General features: G+C 41.0%; 1 protein-coding gene across 1 annotated transcript in view; it reads right to left on the bottom strand.

Annotated features, from left to right (window-relative positions):
• Positions 1 to 18: 18 nt before the first annotated feature.
• thsd7aa (thrombospondin, type I, domain containing 7Aa) overlaps positions 19 to 24,644 on the bottom strand; it is a 110,541-nt gene continuing 85,915 nt past the window's right edge. Inside the window, exons 14-28 of the mRNA XM_054764079.1 lie at positions 23,327 to 23,505; positions 22,962 to 22,967; positions 22,748 to 22,881; positions 20,974 to 21,127; positions 19,762 to 19,903; positions 19,509 to 19,624; positions 19,325 to 19,442; positions 15,008 to 15,153; positions 11,173 to 11,344; positions 10,908 to 11,081; positions 9,607 to 9,702; positions 8,894 to 8,976; positions 8,030 to 8,243; positions 6,127 to 6,214; positions 19 to 2,585 (exon numbers count right to left, since the gene is read on the bottom strand). Of these exons, the coding sequence (XP_054620054.1) occupies positions 2,498 to 2,585; positions 6,127 to 6,214; positions 8,030 to 8,243; positions 8,894 to 8,976; positions 9,607 to 9,702; positions 10,908 to 11,081; positions 11,173 to 11,344; positions 15,008 to 15,153; positions 19,325 to 19,442; positions 19,509 to 19,624; positions 19,762 to 19,903; positions 20,974 to 21,127; positions 22,748 to 22,881; positions 22,962 to 22,967; positions 23,327 to 23,505 (1,910 nt within the window). The 3' untranslated portion in view covers positions 19 to 2,497. The remainder of the gene's footprint in view (positions 2,586 to 6,126; positions 6,215 to 8,029; positions 8,244 to 8,893; positions 8,977 to 9,606; positions 9,703 to 10,907; positions 11,082 to 11,172; positions 11,345 to 15,007; positions 15,154 to 19,324; positions 19,443 to 19,508; positions 19,625 to 19,761; positions 19,904 to 20,973; positions 21,128 to 22,747; positions 22,882 to 22,961; positions 22,968 to 23,326; positions 23,506 to 24,644) is intronic.

Below are 24,644 nucleotides of genomic sequence, written 5' to 3'. Positions count from 1 at the left end.
GGGGGGGGGGGGGGGGGGGAGAGATGTGACATCCGTTGTTTCAATGCTTCAAAAATGTTTACTTGAGAGAGTCGCCATTTGGTTGCATGAATTCACAGACTATATGAATGTACATACATACAGTATACATTCATATATACTTGTATATGTACTGTACATACATATGCACTACTCACTAACACTCCCTCCTAACCATAACACCCTAACCCCCTAACTCTCTAAACGGGGTAGGGTTAGTGGGTTAGGGATAGGATGGTGTTAGGGTAGGGTGTTAGGATACCTTAACCTTAACCCCCTAACCTTACCCCTAACTCCCTCCTAACCCCACCCCTAACACCCTTCTATTCCTAACCCTACCCTGAGGCCCTAATTCCCTAACTCTACCCCATCTCCCTCCTAACCTTAACCCTACCCTAACACCAGGTTGGGGGTTATAGTTAGGGCATAGGGTAGGGTTAGAGGGTTGGCGTTAGGTTTAGGGCATTAGGGTAGGATTTGGGGTTAGGTTTAGGAGGGAGTTAGGGCTAGGGTTAGCGAGTTAAGGGGGATTTAAGGGTAGGGTTAGGGGGCTAGGGTTTGGGAAGGAGTTAAGGGGTTAAGGATTAGGCTGTTAGGGATAAGAGGGAGCTAGGGGGTTTGGATTAGGAGGTAGTTAAGGTAAGGTTAGGGGGTTAGGGATAAGAGGGAGTTCGGGGTAGGGTTGGGGGTTGGCGTTTAGGAGGGAGTTATGGGGGTTAGGGTTGGGTGTTGTTTTTGTGAGTAATGTATTCATGTACAGTATAACCTTCTCAGCCGTGGGAACCATTTCAGATGAGCCTGACATAATTGAATAGTCTTAATCCTGAAATATCAAAGCATTATGGGAACATTTCTATCGTCAGGTCTCAACATAAAGTTCAGGGAAACGATGCTGATGTTAAAGACGGTGTATTGTCATATTTCAAAATATGGGCCAAAAAAATGATTTCCATGAGGCCGTACTAAAATTCTTAATGCCTCGGGCAGAGCTAGCGATGCTTATAAATAAAGACTTTTTGACAGAAGTTATGACAAGAGAGACGAGAGCTGAAGCCAGTGGAAAATGAAGCATAATAGAAAATATCATACCTCCAGAGGAAGTAAGATCGAAATCGAAGGTAACAGGGCCCTCATTCTTTCTGAGTCAGTCCATCCTTCATGTGAAATGTTTTGGTCGCCCTTGTCAACCTCCCGTCCCAATGCGCCCCCCGTGGCTTCCATCACACTCTTCTACAAAAGTACAAATCTTCAAGAGCTTGAGAAGAAAAGCTGTACAAGTTGACAGAGAAAAAACAAACATCCTATTTACAGAATGCCATCATATCACATACTGTATAAGAGGCAATGGGAGTGAGATCGGGCTGCAAGCAAGCAACTCCATCGCCCACCGGCTTGTTTGAGACAGGAAGTGAGACATGAGTACAACACGCTGCACTAATATAGTGCAAAATGATGCCAGGAAAACAAAAAAAAGGCAGAAAATAGCGGGACTGCGAGGTTCATACTCTTCAGGGCCCAGTTTATCATAAATAAAATACAAAATAAATCAACCATGACCGCTCAGCTGTGACCCAACCAATGGGTAGGTTGGTGGGTAGCTTGACGTAAAAGAGCACATAGAATTGAAGGCATATAAAAGTTATGAAGGCTCTTGTGCAACAAAACACTACAGATACAAAAATGCGATGGAACCTCGGGTTTTATAGGATTTATTTATTTATTCATTGCAGACAAAGTAGTCTGTTTGCTCGCGTACCATTGTGTGGAATTAAGTGGCCTAACAATGCATCCACATCTCTGTGAAGAATGGTGGTTCTTTCAGAGTTGGGGCACTGTGGACAGATTCCAGCCTGGGAATCCTTTAATCACTTTTATTATGTGTGTGTGTGTGTGTGTGTGTGTGTGTGTGTGTGTGTGTGTGTGGTTCACTTGCTCATAAAACAACTCAATAAAGAAGTTGGAGTTGTAAGAAGATGGCGTTTGTTACAATAGGATTGTAATGTAAAGGTTCTGACACAGGGACACCGGGGTATAAACGTTTTGGGGGTTTTGGGACCCCTCTTTCTGTGAACTCCATTTGCACTAAAGAAGACATCAACTTGACATGAGGTTCTATAACAGTTGTTCTATTAATTATAATTAATAATAATTATTATTATAACATGTTTTGCTAAATTCCTTAAGTTTAACGTGTACCCCTAACATATGCATCAGGGCCTGCCAAAAGCACCTGGAAGGATGTACAGATAAAGAGGAAGTTCACATCATTTGTTATAGTTTAGAACCATATTTAAGTGTAGATGACTCAGCGAGCTGCAGATATGGTTTTGAGCGCTTTTCCTACATTTTGGTTTTTGTCTGACCTTAGTGACGAATACCGAGGCTCCAGTGTAAAAGAAAAAGGCTGCTATGAGCATGGATCGTGATTGTTGATGTTGTGTCCGAGGTTGTCTGCAGATCCGCACGGTCGACAACACGTCTACATGTCGGCGTCTCCATCATAGGCCAGCGTCAGGGGCTTCAGCCTGTTGTTCATCTGTCGTCGCTGTGGTTTCTTTGGCTTCTTGCTGCACGACAAAGACAAAGACAAAGTCGATTTAAAGCAACGACTGTAAGTTCAAACCATTCCTGGCTCAAACTCAACATGGTCTTCAAGTTGAATGATGAGTTCCACTGCAAACTGCAGTGCATTGCAGGCCAGCAAGAACACACCCCAAATATACAGCATGTGCAATCTACTACGTAGTCCTCGTAATGCAGGGGTGTCCGAGGTGCGGCCCAATGGGCCATTAATTGGCCCGCGGCACATACTAAAAATATAATTTAACAAGAAACTCAAAGGGAAAAAAACAGCAAAAATTGAAAAAATCAGCAGTAATTTTACAAGAATTAGTTAAAAGTTAAAAGTTAAAATATTAAGAAAAAAAAGTTGAGATCTAACAAGAAAAAATTAAAATTAAAAACAATCTATGCATTTTCTATGCCGCTTATCCTCACTTAGCGTAAATTAAAAACTAATTAATTAAAATGAAAAATGGTGCAAAATTATGAGAAAAATCCTGTTATTTTACTAACATAAATATTAAAGAAAAGAAGACAATATTTTTGAAAAGTCATAATATGAAAAACAAAAACAAACAACAAATAAAGTTGTCATTTTTGGAAAATTACGTTACGAAAAAACAGTTATAATGTAATGAGAGTAAAGTCAAATGGGAATAATGTCATAATTGCTTGAAGAGAGTTAAAATAGTTGGAAAATAAAAAAAAACAGCATAAATGGAAAAAAAAAAACATGAGAATAAAGTCAAAATATTAAGATAAAAAAGTCGTATTCTAACAAGGAAAAAGTTGAACAAACTTATGTCGACAAACAAAACAAAAGAAAGGTTTTTGAAAATTGAGTTGGAGGAAAAACGTTTTAATATTATGGGAAGTTAAAATAGTTATAAGTCATAATTTTATGAGACAAAAATGTATGAAGATTATCTGAGAAGAAAGTTGAAATATTTTGAAAATGTAAAAAACAACAGCAAAAATAGGGAAAAAAAGAGCAACACAGTAACGTATGCAAATGAGTTATGTTCCAAGAGTGCATATAACTTCTTCGTAAGTTTGTGTTGCTTTACGAAATATCAAAGCTGCCCTTGCATCCTTTCATTTTTCAGTTTGTGACCTGGAAAATGTTTGGACACCCCTGCCGTGTCTGAGTTCTGAACGCCTGCTTGCTTGTTATGATAAATATGTGAATGAGTACTACACACAGGAAGTGTGGCTTCTACGTGGAGTACAAGCACCTCGGTCAAATCATCTTGATGATGAACGCTTACCTCCAGGATGTGATGGACGTGAACTGACTAAACTGGCATGACAGGTCATTTGAGCACACAAGATTAAGATGGAGAGAGGGACTAAGTGATGAGCGTTTCAAATTGAGCTGGTGGCTGCTGTGAGGGTGGAGGAGGCTGCTGCTGCTGCTGCTGCTGGACTTGGCTGAGCTGCAGCAGCTCTTGTTTTTCTAGTTTCTGGCAGGCAGGGCAGATGTAAGGCACTGTGTAGCTGTTTGGCTCCATCCAGCAAAGCCCATCTTCATGGGACTTGGAGTTTGGCTCATGGCAAAGACAACAACCAGAATGACTGAGCAGAGAATGTGAGGGTGGGGGGTGAAGGTGGAGAAAGAACACAAAACATGAAAGGATGAAATGATGACGGAAAGCAAAAGTCAAACAAAAACTAAATGTGTAAAAAAAACAAAAACAGAAAATGACGTCATGGAGTCCAAACTTGTCCTACAATGCCAGTGCCAGCATGCTTTGTGGCACCTTTGAATATTGCGGCTTCACTCTATCATGGTTTTTCAAAAATATATGAATTAATAAATCATGCTGTTTCATGCCTACTGTAAATATGCATATTTAAGCAAATTTTACAATTTTTTGGCCGAAATTCAGCATTTTCAAGCATAAAAATGGATAAATAAAGTAAAATATACATTTTAGGCATTCAGAAGACGCATTCAAAGACGTGATGATATGGTATTCTACACTGGTCACTGGGGCTGTGTTCACACGGCAGGTCAGTTACAATGTTTTTGCTCTTATGTGACCTTTATCTGACTTTTTCATGTCAGTGTGTGGACATAAATTCGATATGTATGTGATGCGAATGCAGTATAAACGGTCAGGTCGCATATATCCGACCTATACGTCATCGAAAGACATGTATTGCCGTGCTGAAACTTCGATAAAAGTACTTACCGATGTACGCAAAAGCACTTCTTGTCATCCGAAAGTTATTTTTAAAAAGTGTCAGTGAAGTGGCTCCCACACACTTCTCGGAACAGATATTGCCGGAAGTTCTCCACAAACTGCCATACCCCAAATTCTTGCCCTTTTTCTTCTTAATCTGCTGCGCAGGATCATTTGGGTTAAGAAAATATTGACTCCTGTTGCACAAAATCCTTGAAATTGACACAAACGCGCCAAAAAGCGCACACGCTGCTGTCATCTTTACTTCCGTAAACACACGGAAACGCGTGTGACGTCGTGCTTCTGCGCACGCACGTCACTTCCCGGACGCTTTGCGTTCACATTGACAAGTCGCATTTCTTTAATGATATGAACGGCCGCATAAAAAATCGTATTTTAACAAAAAAAAATCTGAATTGGGCATCATACCCTGCCGTGTGATGATGAGACAATAAGTACTGTACGGAACAGGACGCAAAAAATGAACAACAACAAGGAACTCTAGCATGTGGGAGTCTATATTATGTCTTATTTTGTCTTATTGAGTTTACCATGTTGTGTAATAGGAGTGTTAAGGTTTCTATAGGGTTTTCTTTCACGTCCAGAGGGCTGTAGTAATGTTAAAAACTGTATTTAGAGGGTCGTAAACAGCTTTCTATGCTCCAACTCCAAAAATATTCCATTTATGAATAAGAAACCCTACTTTGACAGTCAGGTCTGGAACCAATTACACATGATAAACGAGGGATTACTGTGATTTATGAAGCTTGCATCCACACCAGGAAGACGCCGGATTATTCGTCATGGTTTCCATGTGAGGACCTGAGTTCCCTTGTTTGTGCTACGACTTCCTTGCTACCTTTTTGCTCGTGACTACCTTCCACGCTAGGGTCCAAAGACCTAGCCGGGGCCGAGGTTAAGCAAAACATATGCAACTGCAAAAACCTTTGTGGACGGGTGGAACATATTGAGAGTAAACACATTACATTTTGGTGAAAATCCAGATAAAAATGGTGCCAGACTTTAATTTCAGGCAATCATGTTTTAAATAAAACACAATAAACTACAATTAGATTAAATTAAACAAATAAATACATGAAAGAAATTGTCATCATAAATTCCTGGACTGTCCCCTTTATCCAGATCTTCACCAAAATTGTAACGGCTTCTTCGTTGGTCCCTGTGCCTAACGAAGGTTTGGTGGACATCAGTTTGTACTGTCAGCGTAATCCTGCTAATCGTGTTCATTTGTTGTTCTTTTGCATGTTAACATCATTGTGACGCCCATGACGTCACTGGTGAAATGGAATGAGTGAGGACTGAACATGAAAGCACGAGTGTGAGAAGGTACGTTACCTACCATGCTAAGTACGTCATTGAGATGATGAAGACCAGCAGGACAAACACTCCTGCCGCTACGCCGTACACCCACGTCTTCAGCTTGCCGTCTGCAAACAAACAATATGAAAAAGTGTACTAAATACTGTGGAGTCATAGGAAGTGTAGGAAGCGTCATTTGTTTCTTTATTACCAGAACCTTTTTAGACCCCGAAATTACCAATTTTTATTCAATTACATTTCCCGCATAATTTCTAATAGGGGGAAAAATTCAATCAATAAAATCAAGTTGCATAAAAGCTTCAGTAATAAAGAACAGAACCAACTGTCATAGGTGCAGTACAGTGTCTCACCAGAAGGGGGCAGCAGAGATCCATGTTTGGAATTGTTTGACTCTTTCTGGCGCAATAGTCTTGGTTTTGTTAATTCAGGGGTGTCCAAACTTTTTCCAATGGGGGCCACATGGTGAAAAATGAAAGGGTGCAACTTTGCCACTTTGATATTTAGTAAACCAACACATGTAGACATGCTAAGAAGTTCTATTTATTTCAGGAATAAACTGCATCTCAGCTTTGTCATATACTGTAGGTGAAAAAACATATTATTAGTATCAACTTCGGTCTCTGCTGTTTTTTGCCCTCATTTTTGTTGTTTTGTTTTTCAGTTTTCCAAATATTTCAACTTTCTGCTTCCATTTCTTCTTTTTGTTTTATTATGATTTTATTCCCACAATATTTTGACTTCATTCCCAAAATATTACAATATTGTAACTTTTTCTGTTTTGTTTGTTTCTCATAATATTCCGACGTTAAAAAAGAGCATATTTTTTTCTTTAATATTTCAACTGTATGTTACTAAAACGACATGTTTTGTCAAATTAATTTCTCACAAAATTGCAACTTTTTTTCTTGCTAGAGTCTGACTTTTTTCTCTTCATATTTTGACTTTCTTCTCCCAAAATTACAGCTGTTTTTGTTTTTGTTATTTAGATTTTTCAACTATTTCAGCTTTCTACTTAAATAACCTCTGTAAATGTCCTTTTCAGCATTAATATTATAACTTTTTCGCCCAACCTGTTTCCAAAAATTACAAGTTCATTTTGTTTTGTTTGTTTCTCATAATATTATGGCTTATAAAAAGTCACGTTTTTTTATTTAATATTCCAACTCTATGCGACTAAAATGACATTTTTCTTGGTAATATTACGTGTTTATTATCGTGAAATTGTGACTTTTTGAGAATATTTTCTTGTCTTGATATTTTGACTTAATTCCCACAAAATTACAGCTTTTTTTTCCCCATTTCTGCTGCATTTTTCTTTCTTTTTTCTTTTTAAACGATTTCAACTTTCTTCTTAAATAATCGTTTTCGGCATAATGATAGAAATTTTCCAAAAATTACAAATTTATTTAGTTTGGTTTGTTTATGTCTCATAGTATTACAACTTTTTTTTAAAAAATCATTTTTATTTCATATTTTAACTTCATGCTACTAAAATTATGTTATTTGTCCTCATAATATTACATTATTCTTGTTTTAAAAAAAAACTTTTCTCATTAGATTGCAACTTTTTTCTTAAATAAATCTTATTTTGACTTAAAATTGGTGCTGATTTTTTCCATTTTTGCTGGTTTCTTTTTTTAAAATATTTTTAGAATGTCACATGTACTGCACAAGATGTGGAACGGACGGGGGGTAGGATTAAATAAGCTTTGCTTCTTCCTCCTCCTTTTGTACATGTGGAACTGTGAAATGGTGATTCATGAGTTGTCTTCCACTGTAACCTTCATGCATGTTCATATAAAATTAAACCAAACCAAACATGGGCCATTAAAAAACCTGCCATGGGCCGCAAATGGTCCCTGCGCCGCACTTCGGACATCCCTGTATTAATTGTATGCTCATTGTGAAATTCACATCTCTACCTGGACCAAAGGGCTGCAGAAACCAGGTGCGTCCCACCCTGCCTGGTGGGCTGACTGCCGGCTGTGTGGGGTTGAAGGCTCGGATGGTCTTGACATCTGCTTTGTTGTCTCCGGTGGTGGGGATCTCCAGCACTGGGATGACGGTGCACTGGTCAAGTAGGCCGTCAGAGGTCATGACTTCTGTGTAGCCCTCCTCACAGCCACAGACACCCGCCTGACACGAACAGGAAGTTCATCACAAATGAAATATCATATAAATATGATGTGTCTGTATGTGGTAGTGGTTACGCAAAGAAAACAATCATGGCAAATGATGTTTCCCGCCACGTGAAAACATTTCTTATTCAGGATCAGAGTCCTCTCCACCTGCACTGCTTGCATTTTGATGAAATCATGAACCGCATCGTTTTCACCTTTACAAAAAATGACAAAAAGCATTTTTACATTAATAGCTTAATGCTACCATCTGCCTCGGCAGACGGCATGCTGCTTGTTTGTGGTGGTGGTGTGTGTGTGTGTGTGTGTGTGTGTGTGTGTTGGGGGGGTGCCTACACAACCAAACCTCGTTCACTGTGACACATTCCAAACACTGTTCATTCCCCTGCAGGGATCCCCAGCTGCCAGATAATCTCTGGAGGATAATCGAGCTCAGAAAGCATCACCCATCGCAGACGAAACACAACATGAAAGATCATTTCCGTCGCCTTAGTGGCAAACTAAGGTGTGCTTCGGTTCAGCATTGTGACATCCTTCACCACTGTTGCTGCGTTGGATGTGTCATACATAACTACATTTGTATGTACTCACTCATCTATGTCTGCTCAAACTGCCACTCTTTCTTTCTTCCTTATTGACCAAACTCACCTCTGTACAGAAGGAACGAGGCTTGGTGCAGGCCGGGTCACATGATCTGTCAGCCAATGGCTTGGTCGTTGCTGGGCAGCCGCCTGTCATTCGAAAAGTCACAGGTCAGAGCGCAACATCCAAAAGCAGCAACGCTGTTTCTTGTTACTACATTTCATGTCACGATGTGTCGTGTTCAAGTGCTCTACGTTTCATGGTCAGAACGTTCCGTCATGACGCAAAACTCATTTCGGCCGCTTGTACCCGTGATCTTGTCCTTTCGGTCACTGCCCAAAGCTATGGCCATAGGTGAGCGTAGGAATGTAGATCGCCCGGTAAAATGAGAGCTTTGCCTCTCGACCCAGCTCTCTCTTCACCACATCGGACTGATGCAGAGTCCGCATCACTGCAGACGTCGCACCAATCCGCCTGTCGATCAGCTACGACACTCCACCCTTCTCCGAGCGGGAACCATGGACTCGGACTTGGAGATGCTGATTCTCCTCTCAAAAGTAACTGAATTTTAAAAAATAACGTTATGACATCCACATAAATGTAATGGGATAGCATAGAAAGTAATGATTGCTCATTGATGCATCTCTGGCACTGACTGGCTTACCATGAAGTTGCACTCTACCTTCAGATAATCATCATTACCTGCGTTTGCTATTATTTTTAACTCTGTTACTCCCAACACTGGTGGTAAGGCTATTGTCCGTGCATCAACAACTCACCTGTGACGTTCAAGCCATCTGAGCGCTGGCACCATACACGGCGTGATGAGCCTCTCCATGGTCCAGCTTGCCACTTGTATTCTAAACACTGTCCCTCTGGAGGAAGAACATTACTTAGGTGACTACAGCATATGGTAATCCCTCGTTTATCGTCGTTAATTGGTTCCAGACCCCACCATGATAAGTGAATTTCCGTGAAGTAGGAGTTCTTCTTTATAAAAATAAAATATTTTCATAGTTGGAGCATAGACAACCTGTTTACGACTTTCTAAATATGTTTTTTTAACATTATTAGAGCCCTCTAAACATGAAATAACACCCCTATAGTCACCTATAAACTTGTATTACCCAATATAGTAGACATAATAACAGAAAATAAGACATACAAAACAGTATAAGACATAATAGAGGTCAGTGTTGTTTGTTTTTTTTTTACAGTTTTTTTTAAACCAATCCATGTACGGTAGATATGGTTTGATGTTTTTTATATTTAAAGAAAAAACACCCAGCATCTCAGCTTTGTGTTAAGGGTGAATTTTCTCCTCACGTTATGCTTTTTTTGCTCATTGTGTGAAAGCCCTTGATTTTTTCTTTTTACAAATCTTTAAACTTTCTCCTTGTACATTTTTTTAAAATTATATTGTCTTTGTTCTCATAATATTTTGACTTTATTAACATAACATGGTAACTTTTACCTAACCTAAATTCCCTAAAGTTGCTCATTTATTCTTTGTTTTGTTTGTTTAACTGTTTAAAGTACTTTAATCTTCATACTTTTAGTCTTTAATATTTCAACTTCACGCCACTTTTTCTCTTAATAGTATGACTTTATTCTCCTAATATTTTATCTTTATTCTCATAAAATTAGTACCCTTTTTTCCATTTTTGCTGTTGTTTGTTTTAGTTTTTTCGTTTAGTTGTATTTACGGGTCATGGGAGAGTTCCTTGTTTGTTGTTTTATTTTTTTACATCATATTCTATACGGTACTTCCAGCAGTGGCTACTGTCTCATCAATGTAACATTACTGACACCTAGTGACCAGTGTGGAACACTACATATCATCACATCTTTGAATGCATCTTCTGAATGCCTTATATTTGTTCATTTTTATGCCTGAAAATGTGCCAAATATGTATTTTTTCAATTAGTAATAGGCTGTATTCACCACGAAACAGTGAAGATTTATGAATTCATATATTTTGAAAAACAGTGATGGAGTTAAGCCACATCATTTGAAGTGCAAAGTGAGGGATTACTGTGCTGAAATGAGAAATGAGAATCTAAAAAGTGTAAGTCTGACCTGTACATGGCCGGGCCTCAAGCTCCTGCTCGGGACACTGAAGCAGATTTTCAGGGTCTTGAGCCACAACGGCCCGAGAGCGGACTTGGACTGAGCCAAAACCCAGATCGTCCCCACCCACGCAGCTTAACTGACACGGACTCCAACCGGTCCAGTCCGTCAGGTAGCATTCTCCTATAAATTTGAATGAATGAATGTAATATTGGTTGCTGTACAGCATATTAGCTTGCATTTCGCCCAGACCATGCTCACGGCATGACTTTACCTGGACAAGGTACAGTGCAGGACTCCTGCAGTATGATCTGTGGATCTCCATCCACCACAGGCTCCAGATCTCCACACAACTCGTCGTCCACGACACTCCTCTGCAGATCCGATCCATCAGACACGAAGCATGACACGTTCCTAAAGCGCAAGCCGTCACCACACCTCGCCCCCTGTAGTAAAAGAAGTTACTTTAAACCAAAAAGGTAGTGGCTTATACACTGGAATTTACGGTAAATACATTTTTACCATAAGAAATAATCCAAACACAAACACTTTTTATAGTCTTACAATTATAGTTTTACATGCAGAAAACTATTTGCATATAAATGATGCATATAAACGCATATAAATGATGAATGAAATCTACCTTCATTGAAGTTTAGACAAAGACAGCAACTGAATGACGAGCAGCGACATCAAAACGGACACCACCTTTGCGTTTTGCTGAGAGTTCTTTCATGAATTCAATAGTGTTTCTCACCTTTTTTTATCAAAATGCTGGCACTTTCAACTTTCTTTGGTGCCATTGTGGGTTATTTTGCAGCACCGGTCAATAAAAAGCAGACACTTGTGGCATAACTGTGAGTTAGCACAAAACTACACAGTCTGGTGACGTGAAATACGGGCGACGGAACTGACTTCCGCTTCCACTTCCATGCTAAAAGAAACAGGCTGCTAACAATAATGTTGGGCATAATTTGGATTTGAATAATTCTGATTCACTCTGAAGAAGACTGTCAGGTATACGTTGCTGGGACGAGGGAATTATTCCACCAAGCCTGGACCTAAAAAAGTCCCATCCCAACCCAAAATGCGGAGAAAACGATGAAAGGAGCATGCCTCGCTCTATTGAAGGAGAGGAAATGACGCACAACAAACAAGGTACTCGACATAAGTTCTCAACTTGAAACTGTCACGTTCTGCGGAGCTGTCGAGTGCTTGAACCCCAGTGTGCAGAGACAGGCGTGGGTGGTGGAAAATACTTTAAAAATACTTTAATAAAGCAGGTGCAAACAACAGAAAGCGACAAAAGTGAAAAAGGCTCTGTGAAAAGTAAGAGGTAAGGTACCCTTAATCTTGGAAGGAAACACGCTAATGATAATAACAGAACAACTATTATGGCCGCACGAAATCACATTCCAAACAACAAAAGCGAGACATATGAAAAAGTTCAACAGGCTAATTGCACCAAGAAACCAAAATAATGTGGCAATCGAAAAACAAACTATGGATTGATGGGTGAAAAATGAATCGAAGCGACCACTATCCAAGACAGAAGCATGCATACTATCTTGTGGATTCAATTATGCAGTAACGCCAAACAAAATCCCGTATGAGGAGTACATTCTAGCCACCGAGCTAGCGTGTCAATCAATTAAAGACCGCAGAAGTCAGGAATAAGGTCGGAATGACGTCGCAGGAATACACAAAGCGGCCAAACTGCCAACAGGCAACGTAAATAAAGAGGAGAGAAAAGCCATACATGCGCTAGCCACAGATAAAACAATAACAATTACCGGCAGACAAACGAAGAACGACAGCATGAGAAGTTAAAAAAGACCCAACAGAAGAAAAGAAGAAGGCGTTTAAAATAGTACTCAAGCCCGCACTCAACGAAGGAAAACAGGGAAACAACAAGGAAACATACAACCAGCTGATACCAACTGCCAACATCACACTACGTATTTAAAATATAAACGAGAAATATACAGGCAAAAAGAGGGTTTTGCCATGGGAGATCCCTTATCAGCCATTATGAGTGCTTTCTTCATGGAGGACCTGAGGGCCATCAACACACCACCGACAAAATGCAGAATCATCAGGTCATCACTTAAACGCAATAGACAACACATTAAACATCCAATTTACTCACAAAGAAGAAACTGACAACGCAATAAACTTTCTGGACAGGAACACAGCACACGGACGATGGCAGCATCAAAATAAAAATACATAGGAAACCAACACACACTGACCAGTATCTCTTATGGATATCGGAACATCTCTTTGCCCACAAACGCTCCATCGTGAGAACACTCTTTGACAGAACCAACATTGTAACAGACAAACAAGACCAACAAGAGGACAGACACATTTACCATACTGTGTCAACACCCAAAATGGGCAATACAAAAAGGAAAACAACAGGTCAGAGAGAAAGAACAACAAACCAAGCCAAACAAAAACAAAACAGATAAAACACCAATGCTGCATGATAATGCTTACATTTATCATACAGCAGGGGCATCAATGACAAAACACAATATAAACACCAATAAAACCATAGAAAAAAACCCAGACATTTATTTGTCCACCCACTTTGATATGAAATACGGCGCATGTCTTGTAATAAAACATCCATCTATTTATTTTCTATGCCGCTTATCGCGGGGATATGATGTGCACATCCCAGCTGACTTCGGGCGAGGTGCCAGTCAATCGCAGGGCACATAAAGACAAACAACCATCCACACCTACGGACAGTATAGACTGCATTTGGAATGTGGGAAGAAACCGGAGAACCCGGAGAAAACCCACGAGAACATGCAAACACCACGCAGAGATGCCCAAGCGGAGATTCGAACCCATGTCTTCCCGATCTGCTGACTGTGTTGCCAACATGCTAACCACATGGCCACTGTCCGCCAGCAATAAAACATATATTGGGGAAACAGGGAGGGAATACAAGGAAAAAGGAACATAGGACCAAATGTGACAAGGAAACAGTGAGGGTGTGCACACGAGCAACCAAACACAAAGCAGAGCAGGAACAACTCAAATCCACCATTTCTAACCATTGCAAAAGAGAGAACCATGTTATCGACTGGAATGGAGCAAACATTATTGGGACACAGGACAACAAAAACCACCGCTGGATCATAGAGGCAACTGAAATATGGAAACGTGCCTATGGAACCATAAACCGGGACAAGGGGGCCTTTTTACTCCCACACACCTGGGATGAGGGCCTAACGAAATATTAATCGATTACCAAAATAGTTGTCGATTAATCAGATAATCGATTAATCGTCGATTCATTGATTAATCGTTGCAGATCTAGTATGAATGATAGATCAAATAAACCTCTTTGGATTATTAATCATGTTGGTTGCGCACCCCGCTTTGCATGATATCACTGTGTTGCAAATGTTGCACCGAGCCGACCACTTTTATTTATGAAGTTAAGCCAAACCTTTTTGCCGCTTCTTCACTGGTGCTCGCCAGCTCGCATACTGCATCAATAAATGTAAGTATTTTTGCATTAAATTAATGGACATTTGATTCACTAACCCAAAAAACACAGACTCTACGCTGGTAAAATAAGTGAAAAAGGTCAAAAACAGAGTTGTAAAAAACTCAAACGGAGAAAATGACATTTAGAAAACATAAAACGGAATTTGGGAAAAAATAAAACAGATTTCATAGGGCTCTACATATTGAGGATCTTTGACAAGAGTAAAAATGTGACTTTATGACTATTATGCATTTGGTGATGTAAAAATATCACGGTCTTATAATGACATTATATACATCAGATTAATAGAAATAGTACAAGTTCGGCCCCCTGGTCTTTAGCTTTCTGAAAATGTGGTCCCCATGGCAATTTAGTTGAATAGCCATGCTTAGGGTATGAAGACACCACATGGACACTTGACTATTTATCCAGAAGACCTTGTATTTTGTCAGATATTGATGTTGGAAGTCTTGCCTCACACCCATCACATAATCCCAAAGATGTTTTGATGGTGTTGAGATGTATTTCGACTTTTTTTCATTCCTCGTCTCGACTAATGTGTGTTTGTGTGAGTACAAGCAGCTGGAAGCTGACTGACCTCCGACTTGCATTCAGACCAGGTGCTGTATCTCCACGTATAGCAGGGCTTCACCAGACACGGCTTCCACTGCTCCATCTGCGATGGGCATGGCCTCCCATCGCCTTGGGGAGCCTGGATCACTGTCCGCTTTCTCCACATCTTACCTAAAAAGAGGAGATAGGAAGCAGAAGAGCAATGAAAGTCATGAAAACAGCAGGCAGACAGGTACCTTCATGTCCGTCAAGGTTAGAATACAGAAATTTAGACTATCATGAATTCATGAAATGGTACAGCACCTGCTTTTGAAATAGGAGGGAGAAGGATTAACAATGCCTGATAGATAATCAAGGACTTCTAGTCTCCAAAAACCCATATCTTGCATTGTTCAAAAACCATCCATCCATTTTCTTCCACTTATCCGGGTACGGGTCGTGAAGGCAGCAGTCTTAATAGGGAAGTCCAGACTTCCTGGTCTCCGACCACCCCTTCCAGTTCCACAGCGAGGACACCAAGACGTTCACAGGCCAGCTGTGAGACATGATACTTTCAGCGTATCCTAGGTCTGCCCTGGGGTCTTCTCACAGATGGCATGCCCAGAACACCTCACTAGGGAAGCGTCTGACTAGATTCCCAAGCGACCGCAACTGGCTCCTCTCGATGTGAAGGAGCAGCTGCCCCTACTCTGAGCTCCTCCCAGATGACCAAGCTCCTCACCCTATCTCTCAGGGTGAGTCCAGCCACCCTAGAGAGGAAAATCATTTCAGCCACTTCTATCCGCAATCTTGTTCTTTCGATCATGACCCAAAGCTCATGACCATAGGTGAGGTGAGAACACCTTTCGGCTCTCTCTTCACCATGACGGTTACTGCAGACACTGCGCCGATTCGTCTGTTGTCCTCACGCACACCTTTCCGCACTCGTGAACGAGAGCTCGAGATACTTGAACTCCCCCACCTGGGGCAAGATCTCACTCCCAATCCAAAGGGTGCAATGCACCCTTTTCCTACTGAGAACCATGGCCTCAGATTTGGAGGTGCTGAGTCTCATCCCAGAAGCTTCACACCCCACTGATCATCATGGCTCCTTTAAATGATCTGCACCATCACCAGTTCATGAACTACTCCCCATGGTAACAACAATTACTTGCCACCTGTTTCTCCGTAGATTGCTCTTTGTGTTCGCGTGTTCTTGATGACCAGCCTTTGATCACTTCCTACCACATTCTTGGATCGAACCTTATTATTGGATGTGATTAGTGCAATCTACAGGGTCTGTTCCAGGCCCTGCAACAATTTTTAATACGGTACACGTTCTAGGAAAACTCCCACATTGAAAAGTGCCTCAGGGAAAGGAAGTGAAAAACCCAATTAGCTGTTGTCTCCAAGGACACGCATGTGGACTTTGCCCTAACCCCAAAGCAAATAATACAATTATCTACACCTTATTAAGGGGCGCGCTGATCCATAAACTACACATTGGATTATTTATTTAGTCGGCATGCAATGTTATCACCCGTCAGTGACAAACTGATTGTCTCCACGTTTTGTTGCTATGGATCAGTATAAAATCAGCATAGCTCTTGGTGGCTGTTGGGTAGTGTAACTTTGTGTGTATATACTGTAAACACCTTTTGCACTCCTAGCATTAATGTTTTTTTAAATATTACAAACCATGTATTGGAGACGGCAGATTTAATGTTGCACTTATTCTTCCTTGAAATTGTTAAAACAATATTGTAACTCCTGAAGGACTCCTACAATATACATATACATATTTGATATGTAGGTTCTGCACATACTGACCACTTTGCTTAAGGAAAGTCAATGTGAAAAGTGACGTGGAATTAGACGTGGTAAAATGTTCCGAAAGCAGCTGCGACCATCATAAAAGATAAATATGGTATCTTTGAACATGTGAAAGGATCTGCTCCTATGAAACGGACAATGATAACTAAACAGTGTCATTATTGACACTTCCTCCTCCCGATAAGCCTGTCTCTCCCTACTTTGCAACACCCCTTCTAGTGTGCAAGGCAACCACAGCAATGAAAATAAGGAATTTTACTCTTTTTTTAAATGTAATTGTTGCAGTTCATCTTTTTATGACTATATTTTATATGACCTTAATGTGTTCTGGTATTGTGTGAGTGAAATAGCTGTTCATTTATTTTTGACTAACACTAAAACTCAACCTGGGGTGTGTAGTTTTTTTTTAAGTACTTGTACTTTTTGAAGTAGTTTTTAAAATCCACATTTTATTTGAACTAAAATGTGTTTTGTTTGAAATATTGTACTTACTGAAATATTGGACTTATCGACATTTTAAATCACATCCATTGCTGAGTAAAAAAAGAGTTAATAAAATACAAAACGGAAGTTGAGGGAAAAATTACGTAACAACACATCACCTGACATGAATGATGGGGAGGAGACCCTGGCTGGTGCTAAAATGACATTAAAGATGGAGACAGACGTGCATTGGCCACGGCATTGGCCACCGGGGCGCCTGAAGGTCAATATCTTGGCCAACGCACTGGTTAACCACTGGTTTGTTGCTACGCTACAGGCTGCATGCTACAATAGTACGAGCCACAGGTGATCGGCTTTTGTGATCGGCGTTGAAAGGCATTGATCGGCATATGCCGATCACATGCTTTTCACGGAAATCGGACGATTTTGATCGATGGCCGATCAATCAGAGCATCCCTACTTGAATGTATACCTCCTTGTACTTCTTGCACTAAAAAAGAGACCCTGTCCTGCTGTTTAAAAAAGTAAGTGACTTTTGCTGTCAGTGCATTTTAAATGAGCTACTTTTTACTTTTACTGAAGTATGTTTTTAGACCAGTAATCATACTTGTACTTGAGTAACATTTCATCAAAGTATTAGTACTTTTATTGAGTACAATTATTAAATACTCTTTTCACCTCTGAACTCAACTACATCTCCATCAAAACAGACCGGACCATCTTATCATGTTAAATTGCAGTGTTTTATGTCCACACAATGTTAAGAATTCCACATGCACATGTTCTCCCGTTGGATGGTTCAGGCAGTGACGGTAGTTGAGTGGTGGGTAGCAGTGAGAAGGCTGCTTGGTAAAATAAAAAGATGGCAGCTGTACAAACGTGTGTACAAACGTGTACACGTAGCTTGGCGGTCTTCAGCTCTTTGTGTGCTTCTTGATCGAAACCAGGAGTCTCCTGTTTCCAGGTACAGTATGTTCGTTTGGAATGTCAAGATAATTGTTATTCCTGGCTCTAGAGCAGAAAGGCAAGCATGTCCAGCCAGCACCAAGCGAAATAAATACAACGGGAAGAAATGGGAAGAAACGTGATGTATTCTCCCAGACCAAGAAACATAATTACGTTTAGAACGATTGCTAAAGCCTTCAATGGATTGAATCTTCTCATGGACTTAAAGAGTGCAAAGTATTCCCTGAGCCCCAAAGCACACACTTTTACCGGATCATTGATCCATGAGCCATCCTATGAAATTACATGTGAAGATATTATTATCCCTCTCTCTTGCTTATGGACTGTAAGGCAATCATTCACATCATGAAGCACTTGTAGTTATGGCCTCCACGAAAGGAACAGTGATGGTTCACTAACAGCCAAGAAATGATCTGAAAAACTGTATGAAGAAACAAGCTTGAAACTTACATACCAACGTAGTCAAATATTAATGTTAATGTGTCCAAATGTGAATGAAGATCAAGCCAGAATTTAACATCAAAGTGAGCATGGTGGCTTGTGGGACTCCTGAAGCAGCTGACATGTACCGGCTGACCTCAACTGACGGTGGAGGGAATACTTCAAGGCCCTTTCCAATCCCAGTCACATACCTTCCGCAGAGGAAGCAGAGCCTGAGGACACGAACGTGGACGTGCCTGAGGTGTCTGAGGTAGTCAAAAAAACCCTCAGTGGCAACACTGCGGGGTGGACGAGTTTCCTCAAGGCTTTGGATGTTGTAAGACCGTCTTGTCTCTTCAACATTGCGTGGAAGTTGGGAACAGTACCTCTGGACTGGCAGACCGGGGTGGTGGTCCCCCTTTTCAAAAAGGGTGACTGAAGCATGTGTTCCAACTACAGGGGGATCACACGCTTCAGCCTCCCTGGGAAAATCTATTCCAGAGCGTTGAAAAGAAGGGTAGGACCAATAGTCGAACTTCGGACACAGGAAATGCAATGCTGTGTGTGGGGGTCTGCTCAAAGGATGCAGAATAACAAAGTTCCAATGTTCATATTTTTGTCTGCAATGATACTGCAACCAATAGCCCTCTGGTCCAAAGTCTTTTCAAACACAGTGATGTCAAAATAGTGCCAAGAATACCTTGGAGTCCACACTTGTGTGTACAGTCGGACCACGCCGACCACTCGGACAACTGGCAGTTGACAGGACACTCCACCACACAGGATGCGTTCATCTGCCACTTCCTCTCCAGGCCCAGCTAAAAGAAAGCGTTGTGTTAACTCTGACTTTATTAAAAGAGGCCAAAAAAAACCCAACAACTAACCTCTTTACAAAACGTAAGGTCGACAGATTTTCCGTCACTGCGCACACAGTCCAGCATACGGGTCTTGATACCATTTCCACAGACTGCTCGATCACTCAGCTGACAGGTACTCCAGTCTGCACACATTTCATCAATAGAAACAATGTATACTGCAGTTGTGCTCACGCTAACCCCAGTCACAGTGTAAATATCAATCAAATATGAATAGTGTCCATTGAAGATCAGAGTATGTAGCAAGCTCTTTGAGTCTCACCAGTGATGTTGTAGGAATAGTGGAAGCAATTGCTATTGAGTTTGCAAGACTCCGTTTCTGTGCTTGGAGGACACTCCTTCTCCTCTCCTGGCTGACGGAGGAGGTAAGCCCTCCTCTCTCGCGTGCTGTTCCCATTACATGGCTACATGAGCACAGGAGAACAATGGTTAGTAACACTTTTGTTTATACGTTATTGACGAAAAATGATGTTAATGTTTTTTTTTATTTTCTATCTCAATCAAGCAAAAACACAGCAAAAATGTGACAAACAACGCAGAAAAACAAACGATAAAAAATACATATAAAATACCACTTTGTCATATAAAGAATGCTTGGCTGTCTCTCTCTGTCAAACAGGCTCGCACTGCTCTGTAAACAGACCCCCACCCGTTATGCTTTGTATCAAAGCCTGGTCTTCCTGGAGAGGCTGTGTCGCAGTCCCTATGATTACCGTAACCCATCCATTTTCTTTCACTTATCCGGGTCCGGGTCACAAGAGCAGCAGTCTCAGGAGGGAAGCCCAGACTTCCCAGTCTCTGACCACCTCTTCCAGTTCCGTCAGGAGAACACAGAGGCGTTTCCAGGCCAGTTGTGAGACGTAATGCCTGCAGCTTGTCCTGGGTCTACCCAGTGGCCTCCTTTCGGCTGGGCATTCCCGGAACACGTCACTAGGCTGTCGTCCAGGATGCATCTGGACTAGATGCCCGAGCCAACTCAACTAGCTCCTCTTGATGTGAAGGAGCAGTGGCTCTCCTCTGAGCTTCCGGATCACCGAGCTCCTCACCCTCTCTTTTAGGCCGAGTCCAGCCACCCTATGTCGGAAACTCATTTTGGCTTGTATCAGTGATCTTGCTCTTTCAATCACTACCCAGAGCTCATGACCGTGAGGGTAGCATCATAGATCGTCCGGTAAATCGAGAGCTTTGCCTTCTGGCTCAGCTCTCTTTTCAACACAATAGTGCGGTACAGCGGCTGCATTAGTGCAAACACTGCGTTGAACCGCCGTCAATCTCAAGCACCCGCCTTCCCGCGCTCGTGAACAAAACCTTCAGATACATGAACTCCCCCACAAAGGGAAAGACCTCACTCACCTCACAGTTTTTGGATTATAGCTCAGTTAATTATCCTTCACTTCAGAAAAACAGACAGTAATGAAGAAAAATGGTGTCTTCTGCAAACCCCGGTGCACAGATAAGAAGTAAAGATTCTTACCAGTGAGCATGGACTCCAGGCCCCCCAGTCTGACAACACACAATCCTCTGGGCAGGGCAAGCGGCTGTTACGAGCACCCAGAGGCATCTCCTCAGGGTCACACAGGTAGTCCTCCACCGGCTCCGAGGGCCCGTCAATGGTGTTCAGCATACACCTGTTACACAGAAAGCTGTATTATTTAAATTGCCTGAGAAGCTGGAATGGTACCAACAAGAACCAGTGTTGTAACGCCAGTCAGTGGTCAGATTTAGAACACTGGTTCCAGCGCAAGCGACTTAAAAAAAAAAAAGCACAAAGTCACTTATAATAGCAGACCTGGCAACACTGATGTGTGTCTATGGATAGATAGTCAGACAGATAGATTAGATAGATAGAGTAGATTGTCATTGCACACAATACTGTATACAGTCGTCCCTCGCTACGTCGCAGATCAAACATCGCTTCCTCACGCTATCGCATTTAAAAAAAAATTCATTAATACATTTTTGCTCTTTTGTGGTTGACTATTGACTACTTGACTACTTTATTAGTAAAAAAAATATATTGAAATACAAGTTATATGTAGTATTCTGGTCACTAAGCATCAATAATGTTACACTGATGAAATATGACATTATACTACATTTCCTTCACACAGCCATGGGATGTCCGACATGACATAATGAAAAAAATTCCTCCTATTCCATGTGGAAGTGGTAAGTTTTTGGCTTCTTACTTTGTCCTTCTTCCCCACTCTGTTTGAAACCCTTCTTTAAGTTTAGAATAAACATACTGGAGGCTAACTAGTTAGCTCGGTAGCATGTTATGTTTATGTTATGTTTTGCCGTCTCTTGTGTCCCTGCAGAGATCCCGTAGCCTGCGCATTATATTTGGGTAATGTGCTGTAAACAAAGAATAATAGGCACGTAAAGGTTTCTATAGGGGTGTTACTTCATGTCTACAGGACTCTAATAATACTGAATCCTACTTCGTGGAAATTCACTTATCACAGTCAGATCTGGAACCAGTTAGCCACAATAAACAAGCGACGACTGTACAACAAAACTTGGTTCAGTGGCTCCATTTCCATTACTAGAACCATTAAGATATGGTAAAGCTTACACTGTTTACAATGTGACACGTATAAAAATATAGATGCAAAATATTGAATGTCAAATATAGAATCAAATATACAGTGTAGTGATAGGGGTATTCCTGTGTTGATGATGATGGTGGAGGAGGTGTGGTCCCCCAGCTTGACTTGTTGGAGTCTGTTGGTAAGGAAATCCCTGAGCCACAAACACAAACAGAATTCCCAGAGCCTGGAATCCTGTCTGGTCCTGCTGCCTTGTTGAGGTTGATGTTTTGGAGGGACTGCTCATCCCGGAAGAGCTGGAAACCGAGTGGTGGTTGCTCCACCATATAATGTGTCGTATGTCTAACTTTTTCTTATTATGTGTACTATTTTAGGTAATGCAAGTGTAAAGGTGAGTCTAGGGTACCGCATATTAGAAGGTCGTAAACAGGTTTTCTATGCTCTAACCACGAAAATATTCCATTTGTTAATAAGGAATCCTACTTTGCGAAAATTCAGTTATCTATTATCTAGTTATCTAGTCTTGTCGACTATACTTTCTTTTTTTTCCACAATAATAACGCATAACTAGGCATTGTAGTGGTCTCTTTATTTCGACTTTTTCTTCCCAGTAAGTCCATCTCTCCCTCCTGTGCAACGCCCCTTCCAGTGTGCAAAACAAGGAACGGAATGGGATTCTTTTTTTTTAAGTGATCTCACCGGACTTTTCTGGTCTGCACTCCTTCACCACAGTTGTTCTTCAGGTCCACGTTGCTAACTTTCCATACGCTCCACGGCTCTGCCACCCAGACATACTGCCCACAGTCACTGAGGCAAGGCACCACTTCATACACCTAAATGAAGCAAACGTCGCAATTACCCGCTTGATCTTGTTTTACGAAAAAAATGTCACAGTAAACAAAAAACAACTTACTTGTGCCTGAAGTTGAAATGCATTCCCCAAAGAAGACAGAGGAACAGCATGAATTCAATTAGAATGATTGTACAGTACAATTAAAAATGATATGTTGTACACCGGGGGTCTCAAATTCAGCTTGAGGTAGGGCCTTGGTGGTCCTATCACATGTCATTTTGGTGTTGGCACTGTGATTGTAGTTAGTGTTCTGTCTAGTGAGACCCTCTCTGTTTATTTCACTATGTGACATTTATGTGACATTGCTTGCCCAATTAAACAGCCTCAAAATATAAAATATAAAGCCACAAAATATACAGCATGTGTTTGAGACCCCCGATGTACACACATTTGACGTCATTCCTTGTCGTTGCTTTGCCCCCCACCTGGTTGACATGGTCTAGTTTAGGGCACGGCCTTCCGCTGTTGTACGGCTTTTCCCGGAGCCACTTGGAGCGCACTTTGACCCCGCTGCCACACGACTTGCTGCATCGAGACCAGTTGGACCACTCGCTGAGTTTACAATCAGACGGGCAGGGAATGATGCAAGCCTCTTCAATGTAACCTGAAAGTAAAAACCAGCGTTATCCAAACATATCTATCTATTTGGCACATCAACACATCGAGCAGATTAATGTGATTGTTCATGACAATGTTTTTGTTTTGCTGACGTGTTTTCGCAAATATTTAATGATACGACCAGAAAAAAGAGGAAATGGCAGGTGTGTGACAGGAGCTTTCTGATGTATTTAAGGACCTGCTGCAAAAAAAACCCAAACAAAGAAAAAAACTAGGCCAAGATCATCTATATTTGAGGAGCACTCTGCTGTTTTTAAAAACGGACTGCAAAAAAAAACAACCAAAGTACACTAGTCAAAGATCCTCAACAGGACCATTCTGCTGCTTTTAAGGACCCACTGCAAAAATGCCAGTCAAAGATCCTCCATATGACAGAAGCGCTGTGCTGTTTCTAAGGACCCACTGCAAAAATGCTAGTCAAAGATCCTCAATATGACAGGAGCATTGTGCCGTTTTTAAGGGCCAACTGCAAAAAAAAACAACCCAAAAAATGCTAGTCAAAGATCCTCAATATGACAGGAGCATTGTGCAGTTTTTAAGGGCCAACTGCAAAAAAAAAACAACCCAAAAAATGCTAGTCAAAGACCCTCAATATGACAGAAAGCGCTCTGCCATTTTTAAGGGCCAACTGCAAAAAAAAAATAAAAAAAATGCTAGTCAAAGATCCTCAATATGACAGAAAGCGCTCTGCTGTTTTTTAGGGCCAACTGCAAAAAAAACCAAAAAAAAAATGCTAGTCAAAGATCCTCAATATGACAGGAGCATTCTGCCATTTTTAAGGGCCAACTGCAAAAAAAAAAAAAAAAAAAAATGCTAGTCAAAGATCCTCAATATGACAGAAAGCGCTCTGCTGTTTTTTAGGGCCAACTGCAAAAAAAAAAAAAAAAAAATGCTAGTCATAGATCCTCAATATGACAGGAGCATTCTGCCATTTTTAAGGGCCAACTGCAACAAAACAAAAAAAAATGCTAGTCAAAGACCCTTAATATGACAAAAGAGCTCTCCTGTTTTTAAGGACCGAGTGCAAAAATGCAAGTCAACGATCCTCTATAAGACAGGAGTACCCTGTTGTTTTTAAGTTCCTACTGTAAAAAAAACAACAAAACACTATTCAAAGATTCTCGA

Source organism: Dunckerocampus dactyliophorus, chromosome 20 (genome assembly GCF_027744805.1).
Source record: "Dunckerocampus dactyliophorus isolate RoL2022-P2 chromosome 20, RoL_Ddac_1.1, whole genome shotgun sequence".
Taxonomy (NCBI): domain Eukaryota; kingdom Metazoa; phylum Chordata; class Actinopteri; order Syngnathiformes; family Syngnathidae; genus Dunckerocampus; species Dunckerocampus dactyliophorus.
This window is presented reverse-complemented; position numbering and strand designations above follow the sequence as displayed.